This window comes from Elephantulus edwardii, unplaced genomic scaffold (genome assembly GCF_000299155.1).
Source record: "Elephantulus edwardii isolate Elephantulus edwardi_28Jun2011 unplaced genomic scaffold, EleEdw1.0 scaffold00291, whole genome shotgun sequence".
NCBI classification, from domain to species: Eukaryota; Metazoa; Chordata; class Mammalia; order Macroscelidea; family Macroscelididae; genus Elephantulus; species Elephantulus edwardii.
Window position 1 is genome coordinate 2,622,546 of NW_006400041.1, and position 14,575 is coordinate 2,637,120.

Below are 14,575 nucleotides of genomic sequence, written 5' to 3' on the forward strand. Positions count from 1 at the left end.
CCCTTTCTGTTCGTCTGTGTGTGTTGTGTTGTACATAGGGTTTTCAGAGGCCTGCTATTTCAGAAGTGGATGGCCAATCCTTCTTCCTAGTCTGTCTTTATCTGAATGTTTAGACCTAGAGGGGTATCTGACAGACAGCAATTTGTGGAGTAGTGAAAGATAAATCCCTCATTTTGGAGTTGACCATTAGTTACAGTGTAGTCCCTGCCCTTAGCCCAGTGCCTTGACCCACTTATTTCCCAGCTCCACCCTCCAGCGTGGCCAAAAACTGTTGTCTAGCTACACCATGCTGGACCCCTGAAGCTAACGTTCAGGTCAGGTTGAGAGAGGCAGAGATGCCAGTTCTGGAAAGCAACAACAGACTTTCTGGTTTGCCATTCAGGTACTTTGGGGAAAACACTGCTATTTAGCTACATTTCACAGGACCCCTTAAGCTCAAGTGAAAGGGAGCAGCACAGCTTGAGCAAGGCAGAGATGCCAGGTCTGGAAGGGAACAAACAGAAATGCTGGTTTGCCCCTCAGATAATTTGGTGAAACATGGCTGTCAGACCCATGGCCCCACAGGTCTCATGCCAGGAGGACAGCACAAATATACAGGTCCTTCACAAAACATTGCCATACTCTAGGTCATTATATAATTACAATGACCTATTATCTACTAAGAACATACTCACATAATGTCAAGAAAGCAGCACTCTGTTTCATTCATCATGGAAAAACCAAATAACCCTTCTCATAGAAAAGCAGACCCAATGAATACCCCAGACAGAGAGAACTCGAAAGATATGTTGATATGGAGTTATTTGAACAGCTACACAAGAAGATGCAAGTGATGGAAGAAACAATTAAGAGAGTAAATACCCCGGAGACAACAGTCCATAAGAAATATATTGATGAGGAGCATCTTGTACAGATATGGGGCGAAATTTCAAAAGATGGAAGAAAGAATTGATAGTATAAATAAAGAGGTATAAGAACTTAAAAAATTATCACAAGACAGGATATAGCCAATATTGTACTGGAAATAACAGAAAAGCATGAAAATGCAATCCAGAACATGTTGGTAGGACAAAAAAGTAAAACTGAAGAGATAGAACAGAGAATTAGTGAGCTGGAAAACAAGAGCCTCACTGGAAACATACTAGAAGAAAAATTAGAGATGAAACAGAAAGAAAATATTGGAATCATGCGAGATGACCAAAAAGAGCAATATACATTTGAGTAGAATTCCAGAAGATGGGAGTGACAGAGAAATCACTGAGAAAATTGTGGAAGAATTATTAGAAGAAAATTCCCAGGTACTTTGGAGAACGGAGACATCTACATTCAAGAAGCACAGTGAATACCAAAAAAATTAGACCCCGAAAGAAAAACATCAAGACATATCCTAGTCAAATTCTCCAAATTCTAATATAAAAATAGAATTCTATAATCAGCAAGAGATAGTAATTTACAAAGGGGAAAGAATTAAATTAAGTTCTGATTTCTCAGCAGAAAACATGCAACTTTCAAGACAATGGGATGGCATATACAGAAGATGGAAAGAAAAAAATTGCCAGCCCAGGAGGATCTTATACACAGCAAAGCTCTCATCAAATATGAAGGGAAAATTAGATTCTTTGTAGAAAAGAAGGAACTTCAAGAATTTGTAAACAAGTCCAAAACTACAAGAAATTTTAAGTCCTTCACATGGAGATGCCAAACAAAAGTGGATGGGCTATAATAACCAGAAACAACAGAAAAAGAAACACAACAAAATGGCAATCGTAAAACCTAGCCTGCTAATCATTATACTTAATGAGAATGAACTAAATGCACTAATTAAGAGGAAAAAACACAACTATATCATGCCACCCTATTAAGAATAGCAAAATTTAACAGAACAGCAAACATTAAATGTTGTCAAGGTTGTGGATAAACTGGAACCCTTATTCACTGTTGTTGGGTGTAAAATGGTGCAACCACTATGGAAGGCTATATGGTGCTTTCTCAAAAAATTGCAAATAAGAGATACCATTTGACCCAGCAATTCCACTACTGGGAGTTTACCCTAAAGAAACCATAACTGTCACCCAAGCAGATTTATGCACATTCATGTTTATTGCGGCTTTGTTTGCAATAGCAAAGAGCTGGAAACAACTCAAGTGCCCATCAACAAATGAATGGATAGAGAAGGTCTATATTCACACAATGGAATACTATGCAACACTGGAGAACAAGGAACTCATGCAATATTATTCAAAATGGATCACCCTGGAGGACACTATGCTGAGTGAAATATCTCAGTCACGAAAGGACAAATATTGCATAGGGCCACTGTTGTAAAAGGGGACTGACACCAGGGTTCAGGGAAGACATAAAAGGAGGGGAGGAACAATGTATATAGCATTGAAACAAATGAGCGAGAGAGTTGTTTAAATGGGATATATGAATGGGTATTCTTGTCATTACAGAAGTCCAGAGTGAAGGCTGCATAGTGGAGTGGACTTGGGGGAGAGGGATTGTGTAACAATGAAAACGTTTTTCTTTCTTTTCAAGAAAAGTGAACTGGGCAGGGATAGGGGAAGGAGGTAGAAAAATGCAACAATGAGTGACTGGAAACCTTAAGTCTCTGTAAACGTTCATTAAAATTAATTTAAAAAAATAAGTGACAAAAAAGAGAGAAAGAGTAGGATAATGGATAAAAACACCAAAGGTCACCAATATGTTACTTACAAGAGACACATCTAAAACAATAAAAGAAAGAGACTCAAAATCAAAGGCTGAAAAAAATACCAAGGAAATGGAAGCCTCAAAAAAACAGAAGTGGCAATATTAATCTCAGATAAAATAAATTACAGAATGAAAAAACCATCAACAATAAGGAAGGACATTACATACTGATGAAAGGCACAAAAGAGGTCTTAACCTTGGTCAACATGTATGCACCAAATGATAGACCTACAAAATACATAAAACAATGGTTAAGAGAATTAAAGAGATAGACAACACCGCAATAATAGTGGAGATTTCAACAAACCACTCTCACCAAAGGATAGGTCAACCCAAAAGAAACTTAATAGAGATGCAGAAAATCTCAATTATACAGTCAACTTTACTTTGTATTCTGGGAACTGCACTCAACTGACGCTTAATTCACTTTCTTTTTCTCAAGTGCACATGAGACATTTTCCAGGATATAAGGACATAAAGCAAGCCTCAACAAATTAAAAAGACATTGAAATAATACAAAATATCTTCTCAGACCACAATGTCATAAAACTGGAAATGAACTACAAAAGAGTAAAGATTACAAAGCCACCCATGTAGAATGGAAACAAAATAACTCTCTGCTAGAACATGATAGGGTTATAAAAGAAATAATGATATAAAAAAGTTCCTTGAAACAAATGATAATGAAAATACAACTTACCCAAACCTCTGGGACACAGCTAAGGCAGTCTTCAGTGGGCATTTCATAGTAATAGGCACATACATTAAAAAGGAAGAAAGAAGAACCACCAATGACCTAACTCAACACATTCATCAAATAGAAAAATAACAACAATCTAATCTTACAGCCTGTAGAAGAAAAAAAATTATAAGGACAAGAGCGAAATCAATAAGTTAGAAAACAGAAAAACAATTTAAACCAATAAGATCACGATCTGGTTTTTCAAAAGGGTCAATAAAACTGAAAAACCACTTGCAAACTTAAAAGAAAAAACAAGGAGAAATTACACAGATAACTTGGTTAAGAAATGATAGAGGTGATGTCAAGACAGAACCAGATGATATTAAATTGAGAATATCAAAATACTATGAAAAGCTCTACTCTGATAAATTAGAAAAACTGGAAGAAGTGGACAAATTCCTTGAAATACATGCCTTACTGATTGACAGAGACAGATACAGAACACTTGAACAGACCCGTCACAACAGAAGAAATTGAACAGGTCATAAAAAGACTTCCCCATAAGAAAAGTCTTGGATCAAATGGCTTTACAGCTGAATTCTACCAAACATTCAGAGAGAATCTATCACCAATTCTACTAATTTAAAAAAAAACTGAAAAGAAGGAACACTCTCAAAGTCATTCTCTGAAGCAAGCATAACCCTAATACCAAAACCAGGCAAAGATATCACCAAGAAAGAAACCTAGAAGCCAATATCTCTCATGAACATAGGCAAAAAAATCCTTAACAAAATTCTAGCCAGTTGAATCCAAAAGCACATAAAAAAATAATAATTCATTCTGACCAAATGAGATGGTTCAACACAATTAATGTAATTCACCATATTAACAGACTAAATAAGAACCATATGCTCTTAACATTTGATGTAGAAAAAGAATTTGACAAAATCCATAACACCTTCCTGATTGAGACACTCAACAAAATTGGAATAGAAGGTAATTTCGTCAACATAGTGAAAAATATGTATGCAAAATCAACAGCCAACATAATTTTCAATGGAGAAAAAAAAACACAACACATTTTTCTTGTGAACAAGCACCAGACAAAGAGTGTTTCCTAGGACAATACCACAAGAAAAGGAAATAAAAGGCATCCATATCAGCAAAGAGATGATTAAACACTCACTATATGCAGGTGATAGGATAGTGCATGCAGAAAATGCTAAGAACTCAGCAGAAAAAAAACTATTAGAGCTAGCTGACCAATGGAGTAGAGTGGCAGGATATAAGATCAATATCCAAAAAGCAGTGAGATTCCTCTTCAGTAACAAAGAGAACTCAGAGAAAGAAACCAAGAAAGCAATACCATTTACAATAACCAAGCACAAATTGAGATACTTGGGAATGAACCTAACTAGAGATACTAAATACCTATATAAAGAAAACTACAGAACATTACTGCAAGACACAATAAAAGACCTAAAAAAAAAAAAAAAGGAAAACTGTGCCAGTCCATGGATAGGAAGACTCAATATTGTGAAAATGACAATCCTACTAAAAGCAGTCTACATGTGCAACACCATCCCAATACAGATACCAAATTAATTTATTGAGGAAATCAAAAGAGCAATTGTCAGGTTTATTTGGAGAGCTAAAAGACCCCCAAATAAGCAAAATACTTCTGAGAAACCAAAATCAGGTGGGAGGCATCGCACTCGGTGACCTCAAAACCTACTATACAGTGCTCACAACCAAAGCAGCGTGGTACCGGTACAATGACAGACATATAGACCAATGGAACAGAATTGAGAACCCAGAAACAGACCCAGAAATCAACTGATATTTGAAAAGGAAATAAAACCTATCAAATAATGACAATCTCTTCAACAAATGGTTCTGACAAAACTGGATTGCTACCTGCAGAAAGCTCAAACAGGATCCACATTTCACACCATACACAAAAATCAAGTCAAGGTGGATCAAAGATCTGGGATTAAAGCCCAAAACCATAAACTTTATCAGAGACAAACTGGGATCAAGCTTCAGATGGCCTTGTCTATGGTATAAAGAGACTACCGAATACTCTTAGAAATGCACAATTTGGAGAGGGTAAAATTGATGAATGGGATCTAAAGATTAAATCCCTGTACACTTCAAAAGCTTTTTCCAACAGAGTGGAAAGAAATCTACTGACTGGGAAAAAAACATTTGGCAATACCATTTCAGACAAGAGTCTCATATATCAAAAGCGTACAGAATGCTACAGGGCCTCCACCAAAAAAAAATTACTGATAACACAATTACAAAATGGGAAGAGACATGGAAAGACATTTCATAGAGGAAGATATTCAGATGGCCAACAGACACATGAAGAAGTGCACAAAATCACTGGCAATAAGAGATGCAAATAAACACCATAATGAGGCACCATCTCACTCTTGTAGCAGTGGCAAAGTTTAACAGGACAAGTAATAAATGTGGGAGAGGATGTGGTGAGATAGAAACTCTTACCCGCTGTTGGTGGAATTGTAAAATGATACGACCACTTTGGAAGGCAGTTTGACGTTTCCTTAACAAGCTGACTATAGAAATTCTATATGACCCAGCTATTCCACTGCTTGGAATATACCCTGAGAAAATGAGAATTGAGGCACAAATGGAGACTTGTACACCAGTGTATAAAGCAGCATCATTCGCCATTGCAAGAACATGGGAACAGCCAAAATGTCCAACCAATATCAAATGTATTGAGAAATTATGGTACATTCACACAGTGGGATACTACGCAGCACACAGGAGCAATGATTTTTTTTTTAAGATTATACCTAACTTGGAAGGGACAGAAGAGCATTATGCTAAGTGAACTAACTGAGTCTTGTAAGGACAAATACTATATAAGAGTATGAGGATCTAAGGGGAAGTAGGGTGGGAGCAGAGGGGTGAGGATGGGATGGTGGTGGTGGGTGGTAATCATAGGGTCACACAATTTGATATGTGCAGGAGGGAGCTGAAGGAAATGGGAAAGAGCTTATGTGAAAAACAATATATTTGATCTTTGCAAATAAACTAGTGTAATATTAAAAAAAGAAAAAGAGAAAACAAACCATCTTAGAACAGAATTGAACCCTTGAACACTAATGAGATAAGGTCAGATGAGTTGTGGGAGGATATCAGGAATATTATCCATGTAGAATGTAAAAGGTCATTACAAAGACAGGGGAACAAGAAAACACTGAGTTGTATGTAGGAAGAGACTCTGAACATTGCACTAGAGTGTCATGAAGCCAAAGCAAAGGGAATAAATCAAGATGTTAAGGAGCTAAACAGAAGATTTCAAATAGCACCGCAGGAAGACAAAACAAGTATTAGAATGGAATGTCCCAAGAGCTAGCTAAAGTCAGAAAATCATAAGGATCGAACTTGTTATGCATTTCTTAAGCTGAAGGAACTGAAGAACAAATTCAATCCTCGAGGTGCTATACTTAACGATGCAACAGGCCAAGTATTAAATGGTCCAGGAAGCATCAAAAGAAGATAAAAGAAGTACACAGTGTCATCACTGTACTGAAAAGAACTAGCTTACATTGTAGAACTTCATGAAACAACTTATGTTCAAGAGGCAATGGTGATCCAAGAGTGTGGAAATTCCCAAATGATATCAGTAATATCACACACTAGCAAAATCTTGCCGAAGATTATCCAAAAATGACTGGGAGAATAGCAACAGAGTACTACCAGAAATAAAAGCTGAGTTTAGCTAGGGACACCATAGCCAATGTCAGATACATCTTGCCCAAATGTGGCGTACCAGAGGAATGTATATCTGTGTTTATTTACTCTGCAAAGCATTTTATTGTGTGGATTACAACAAATTGTGACTACCTTTAAGAAGAATGGGAATCCTAGAACACTTGATTGTGCTCATGTAAAACTTATACTTGGACCAGAAGGCTGGTCATCAGAACAGAGCAAGGAAACATTACACCATTCAAAATTAGGAAAGGAGTGGCATCAGGGATGTGTCCTGTCTCAATAACTTTTCAATCTATATGTGGAACATATCATTCAGGAGGCTGGGCTTTATGAGGAGAAATATAACTTTAGGATTGGAGAAAGATTCATTAACATTCTGCGTTATGCAGATGATGCAACCTTGTTTGCTGAAACTGAGGAGGGCCTGAAGCATCTGCCACAGAGGGTTAAGGACTGCAATATAGATTCAATCTCAACATCAAGAAAAGGAAGATTCTCACCACTGGGCCAATTGGCAGCACCATGATAGAGAAGAGATTGAGGTTAACAATTTCGGCTTGCTTGTTTCCACGATCAACATTCTTGTACCAGCAGTCCAGAAATCAAATGATGAATTGTGTTAGAAAAATCTTCTGTCAGTGATGTCTCCAGAGTTGTCAAGACCAACAATATCAGTCTGGAGACTAAGGTGAGCCTAATCTGGACCATGGTCTTCACAATTACTTGCTATGCATCAGAAAACTGCTCAATGACTAAGAATGAGAGGAGAAGAACAAATGTCTTTGAGTTGTGGTGCTGGAGAAGAGTATTGAATATACCATAGACTGGCAATGGAATAAACAGGTCTGTCCTGGAGAGGATAAAACCAAGCTACTCCTTGGAAGCAAAGATTTTGAGACTTCATCTCATATACTTTGATTATGTAGCCAGGAGGGGCCAGTTTTGGAAGAAGGTGGCAGGATAGCACAAGAGAGGAAGACCCCAGATGAGATGAATTGACCCAATAACTGAGGTAAAATGTGGGTAAGTGTGTCAGAAACAGTGAGATTGGCTCAGGATTGTGCAAGGTTCAGAGCTATTATGCATAGGATCACTATAAGTCGTCATTCATTTGACAGACCATAACAACATTTTCCCTGGACATATGAGGTTTTGGTAGATGTTAGAATTTTTGCCTGGTTGAAGTAGTAATGATAAAATAATTGAAGAAAGAGTTGTATTTTAAAAAGCATGGAAGTGAAGTAAATGCAGTAGCTCCTTCTCATTGCTATCAAACTGGAACTGACTTGTCATTGACCCACTAGCAAGCTATCTGAGGCTGGAAATCACACAGGAGAAAACTGCCCATCTTGTGAAGCTGCTGGTTGATTTTAACCTCTTGTGTCTGGATTTGAGCACATGAGAGCTAAAAACGAAGTAGAGCTAGAGGCAAATATCAGGGTCAAAAATATATTTCTAAAACAGAAGAAATAACATTTTTAATGCCTATGGGATTCATCAACCTCCCCTGGGAAACTCCAGTAGCATAAATGGAGGAGAAGATGCCCTAAGGCACAAGAAGTCAATCCTGGAGCAGAAGTTCAAAACTCCTGAAGTCAAGAGATACAACCCACAGAGGGAAGAAACTGGCAGCAGCTTGAGGCATTAGGAATCACAGAGGCCCAGAAAGAGTGACATATAGGCCATGACATCAAAGGCTGGATACGTAAGATTGATGTTGAATGGAATAAATGGGAATAGATGTAAATGCTGATGGAGCAGGGAAAAGAGTGTCTCAAAACACACCTGGCAAGGTGGGACAATATGGAATCTATTGGTTTTTTTCTACTACTGGGAAATATCTTTAATCTGTTCCTCTCTGTAAAATGCTTGTCTGTCAGATAATGTTCTAAATCTGAGGAATCAAATTAAGACAGACTAGGAAAAAGGATTAGCCATCCATTTCCAAAATAGCAGGACATTGAAAACCCTATGTACAACAGAGCACACTTAGACTAGCAGATATGACAACTGAGGCTGAGCCTTCAAGTATGGAAACAAATAGGAGGAGGAACAGCTGTAAGCAGACACTAGTGATTGGATCATGGAATGTAAGAACCATGAATGTAGGAAAATTGGATATTGTTAAGAAGGAAATGGAACACATAAATATTGACATACTAAGTATTGGTGAAATGAGATGGATGGGCATGTGACATTTTGAGTCAGAGGATCATATGATCTACTATGCTGGAGATGAAAAGGTGAGGAAAAATGGGGTTGGTTTCATAGTTTAAAAAAGTAGTTTCTCGATCTGTCTTGAAATAAATTATTGTGAATGACAGGGTAATATCCATACACATACAAGGAAAGTCCAATGAATACCACCATCATTCAAATATATGTATCAACAACCAGAGACAAAGAGGAGGAAATAAAAGATTTCTATCAACTTTTGCAGTCAGAGATTGATCGAACATGCAATCAAGATGCATTAATAATAATTAGGGTGACTGGAATGCAAAAGTTGGGAATAGAGAAGAAGGATCAATAGTTAGAAACCATGGACTTGGTGACAGAAATAAAGCCAGAGATAGAATGATGGAATTCTGCACAGTTAATGACTTATTCTTTGCAAATACATTTTATAAGAAATATAAATGCAGGCTATACACATGGATTCCACGTGATGGTATGCATAGGAATCAGATCAGTTACATTTGTGGAAGGAGCTGCTGGAGAAGCTCAGTATCAGTTGTGAAAACTAGGCTAGGTGCTGATTGTGGAACAGACAATCGATTACTTATATACAAGTTCAAGTTGAAGCTGAGGAAAATTAAATCAAGTCCACAGGAACCAAAATTTCACCTTGAGTCTATACCATATGAATTTCAAAACCATCTCAGGAACAGGTTTGAGGCACTGAATGAAGAACAGATGAGCTGTGGGAGGATATGAAGAATATCATCCAGGAAGAATGCAAAAGATCATTACAAAGACAGAGGAGGAAGAAAAGACCAAGATGGATGTCAGAAGAAACTCTAAATATTGCACTGGAGCACCAAGAAACCAAAGCAAAAGAAATAAATAAAGATATTAAAGAGTTGAACAGAAGATTCCAGAGGGCAGCATGGGAAGATAAAGTACTACATTGATATGTTCAAGGAACTAGAGTCAGAAAATCAAAAGGGCCGAACTAGCTCAGCCTTTCTTAAGCTGAGGAATTGAAGAACAAATTCAAACCTTGAGTTGCAATACTTAAGGATGCTTTGGGCAGAATATTAAATGATCCAGGAAGCATTAAAAGAAGATGGAAAGAATATTGTCATTGGACACAGAAAAATTTCCTGAAACAATGTATGAACAAGAGCCTGTGGTGAGGAAGGAAGTTCAAGCTGCTCTGAAAGAATTGGCAAAAAATAAGGCCCCAGGAATTGATGACATACTGATTGACATATTTTAAAAAATAGACCCTGCCCTGGATGTGCTCACCAAGTTGTACCAAGAAATATGGAGGACAACCACCTGGCCAACTGAATGGAAGAGATCTATATTTGTTGCCATTTCAAACAAAGGTCATACAACAGAATGTGGAAATTATCGAACAGTATCATTGATATCACATGCAAGCAAGATTCTGCTGAAGATTATAGAAAAACGAATGGAACAGCACATCAACAGAGAACTGCATATTTGACTCTGTGGATCACAACAGACTCTGGCTGACTCTGAGAAGAATGGGAATCCCAGGACACTTGATTGTACTTATGTGAAACCTATACTTGGACCAGGAGGCAGTTATCAGAACAGAGCAAGGAAACACTGCATGGTTCAAAATTGGGAAGGGTGTGTGTCAAGGCTGTGTCCTATCTCCATATCTTTTCAATCTATATGCGGAACAGATAATCTGAGAGGCAGGGCTCTATGAGGAGAAGTGTGGCGTCAGGATTGCTATGTAGATGACATAAACCTGCTTGCTGAAACTGTAAAAGACCTGAAAAAAAAAAAAAAAGAAGTTCAAGGACTGCAGTCTTCAATATGGATTGAAACTCATTGTCAAGAAAACAAAGATTCTCACCATTGGGCCAGTTGGCAGCTTCATGATAAACGGTGAAGAGATTTAGATTGTCGACAGCTTTAGTTTGCTTGGCTCTACAATCAACACTCTTGGTCCCAGCAGCTAGGAAATTAAAAGGCGAATTGCGTTGGGAAAGTCTGCTGTTAGAGACCTTGCCAAAGTACTGAAGAGCAATGATACCAGTCTGGAGACTAAGGTGTGCCTGATAGAGGCCATCATCCTTGCAATTACTTGCTACGTATCAGGGAGCTGGACAATGACTAGTGGCGATATAAGGAGAGTTAATGCCTTTGAGCTGTGGTGCTGGAGAAGAGTATTGAATATACCATGGACTGCTAGGAGAACAAACAAGGTCATCCTGGAGAGGGTGAAGCTAGGCTGCGCCTTGGAGGCAAGGATTCTGAAGCTTTGTATGACATACTTAGGACATGTTGCAAGGTAGGATCAGTCCGTGGAGAGGGATGTCATGCTTGGGAGGGTGGAGGAACAGTGCAGGACAGGAAGACCCTCAATGTGATGGATTGATTCAGTCACTGTGGTGATGGAGACAGGTGTGTTGAAGACAATAAAAATGACAATAAAAGAGATAGAGCAGGGTGTAGGCTGTTGTACATAGGGTCGCTATGAGCCGTAGGCGACTCGATGGCACATAACAACACTAAACAACTTGGGAAAGATCTGAAAATGAGGGCAATATTGATGGTATGAAACAGAGGAGAATGAATCTGGTGCCCACATGGAAGAGTAAACCTTAGAATAAGGACAGTATAGCCACCATAAAAGTAAAGATAGAGCATATGCACACAGTTGCTTCATAATTTGTTGTTGTGGAGGGTTAGGGTTAAGGTTAGGATTAAGCTCATGTTCTTCATATCTTTTTGGGCCTCATTCAGGATATCTACTACTGAGTTCCATATGGAGCACATCCCAGTACATATTTGATTGAATTAATCATTCAGTGACTTTATGGTGGGGGCAAGTACCAAGGGACTTAAAGAGATTCTTTCTCAATGACTTTTCTGTTCTACAGGAAACAATCCAGAAGACAATCCATGCAAAATATTGTAGCAGATTTGTCCACACTCCCTGGAAAGATGGGAGCTTGGTCCATGTCCATGTTACTAAGGAGAAGTACAAGTGGTACAATGAAAGAATTAATCTAGTTCTCAGCCAGATTGAAAGGAGGTGAGTGTATTTCAATCAAGAAGAGTACTAGAAGTCTAATTTCCCTTGAAATGGAAAACTTCTTGGTATTTTGGTAAAAGCAAACCAAGTGAAATGGCCAATAAAAATTGCTAGGTCAGAGTAGATGCCAATGGCCTTTTGTCACTTGGATTTCGAATTGCTTGATGTCAGCTTCTTAAAAAACAGAAAATTTCTAAAAACAGTGAACAAAAGGTGTATTTATCACAATGATTTTGTGTGATTGTGGAAGGCTAAGAAGTGCTTCTACTTACATCTTAGGGTTTTTGTGGGCCAAAGGTATATTTTAGACTGTATTAAATCTGCCTTCAACCATTTGAATATTATAATTTTTTAAACATTGTGAAATATTTCAGTACAATTAAAGGGTTTGTTTTTGTGGTTTTTCTTTTAAATAATTGAGCTGAAAATAACTTCATTACCATAACCCTGCTGTTTCTTAAAACCTAAAATACGAGTCTGGTCTGTCAAGTTAGTGAACTCAAGATTGTCTATGCAGGATGATCTTCCCGTTCAGTCTATCACCTCCTCTGATGCCACTGTAGACCAAGAAGAACAAATACATCCATGAGGCACATGGATCTGGGATAAAATATAGAGCAGGCTTCTAATTCCAGCTTTGTTATTTGTTCCATTACCCAGGGAAAGTTACTGTCTTTGAGTACCACATCCATCATTTAGAAAGGAGGCATAATTTCACTGATCTTTTCTTATGAATTAGATTAGATACCAAATCAAATAGGTTTCAGAGGTTGGAACTGACTCAGACTTGACCCTGCAGTAGGTTTTTCAGAGGCAGTGAATTGTATAGGAGTGGACTGTCCATCCTTTTCCTATGGAGCAGCTAGTGAATGCAAATAGCGTGCCTTTGAGATTGTGGTGCAGCTTCTTACTGTTAGACCACCTGAGCTCCTCAGAGTTCGCATATTGTTCATTGCTTGTTAGTATTGTTGTTGTTTTAGTATCCTCACTTTCTTCTGCAGGCTGGAACCCAGTATAGCAGTCATTTGTCCATTCTGTCTTATGGGCGGCCTTTCTTTTTTTTCTTTGACCTTGTAGTTCTCCAAGTATGATTTGTCAGGCTCCTCCTGACAAAATGCCCTCAGAATGTGAGAAGTTCCACCATCCTTGCCTCTGATTGTACTTCTGACAAAACAGTCTTGTTTTTTCTTTTAGAGTCCATGGTTTATTTGATACTCTTAGCCAACACCACAGTTCAGTGGCTTTCGTTCTTGTTGTTGTTATGCACCCTTGAGTGACTCCTAGAGTCTTTCTAGCTATAAACCTGCCACATTATTCCATTTCTTTAGGTATTTTTTTGTTTCTTGCAGTGTGTTCTGTAATTTTTTTGTATAGGCCTTTTGTGTCTATAATTTGATTTGTCTCTTAAGTTTAATTGTATGAGTAGCTGTTGTAATTGATATTGGTTTTCTTATTTCCAGAAAAGTTAGCAGGATAAAAGATCAACAAATAAAAATCAGTCGGATTTCTTATAGAAAGATTTTCAATTGAATATTCACTTGTTTAAATATAAATCTGGTATTGATAATATATGTCTTAATTTTCCAATCAGTCTGGTTTGAATCTATTTTACTGTTCTTTTCAAAGAATCAGCTTTTTAAAAAATTTTATTAATTTTAATGAACATTTATAGAGATTTTGGATTTCCACTCTTTTATTGTTGCACTTTTCTCCCTGCCCACCCATCCCTGCCAGTTTACTCCTCTCTTTGAAAAGTGAAAGAAAAATTCCTTCATTGGGATCAGCTTTTTTTAAACAAATAAAATTTTATTTTAAATGTGATTTTAACTAATATTTACAGAGAAGATAGATTTTAATTCTCATTCATTCATTGAAAGTTTTACCCCCAGCTCTCCCTTCCCCTTCCTCCAGTTCACTTTTTTTTTAAGTATTCATTCATTTTGCACATTTACCTCCCCCCTCCGCCACCCGTAGTCTTCTTTGCAATGATCTAGCTCTTATTCTGGGCTGTTGTCCTACATCTCATACATGATAATGTATTTATTCTTGTTGTTATGTGCTGTCGAGTCGTTTGCAACTCATAGCGACCCAATGTACAACAGCCCTAAACCCTGCTCTATCCTGTGCAAATCACACTGCCTCTGACACACCCATCCCGATTACCCCAGTCACTGAATCAATCCATC

The 14,575-nt window shown here is 37.8% G+C and overlaps 1 protein-coding gene across 1 annotated transcript in view; it reads left to right on the forward strand.

The window, feature by feature from the left end:
• The window catches only part of VWA3B (von Willebrand factor A domain containing 3B), a 493,423-nt gene that overhangs the window by 214,625 nt on the left and 264,223 nt on the right, over positions 1 to 14,575 (forward strand). The window contains exon 9 of the mRNA XM_006900716.1: positions 12,235 to 12,389. Within this exon, the coding sequence (XP_006900778.1) occupies positions 12,235 to 12,389 (155 nt within the window). The remainder of the gene's footprint in view (positions 1 to 12,234; positions 12,390 to 14,575) is intronic.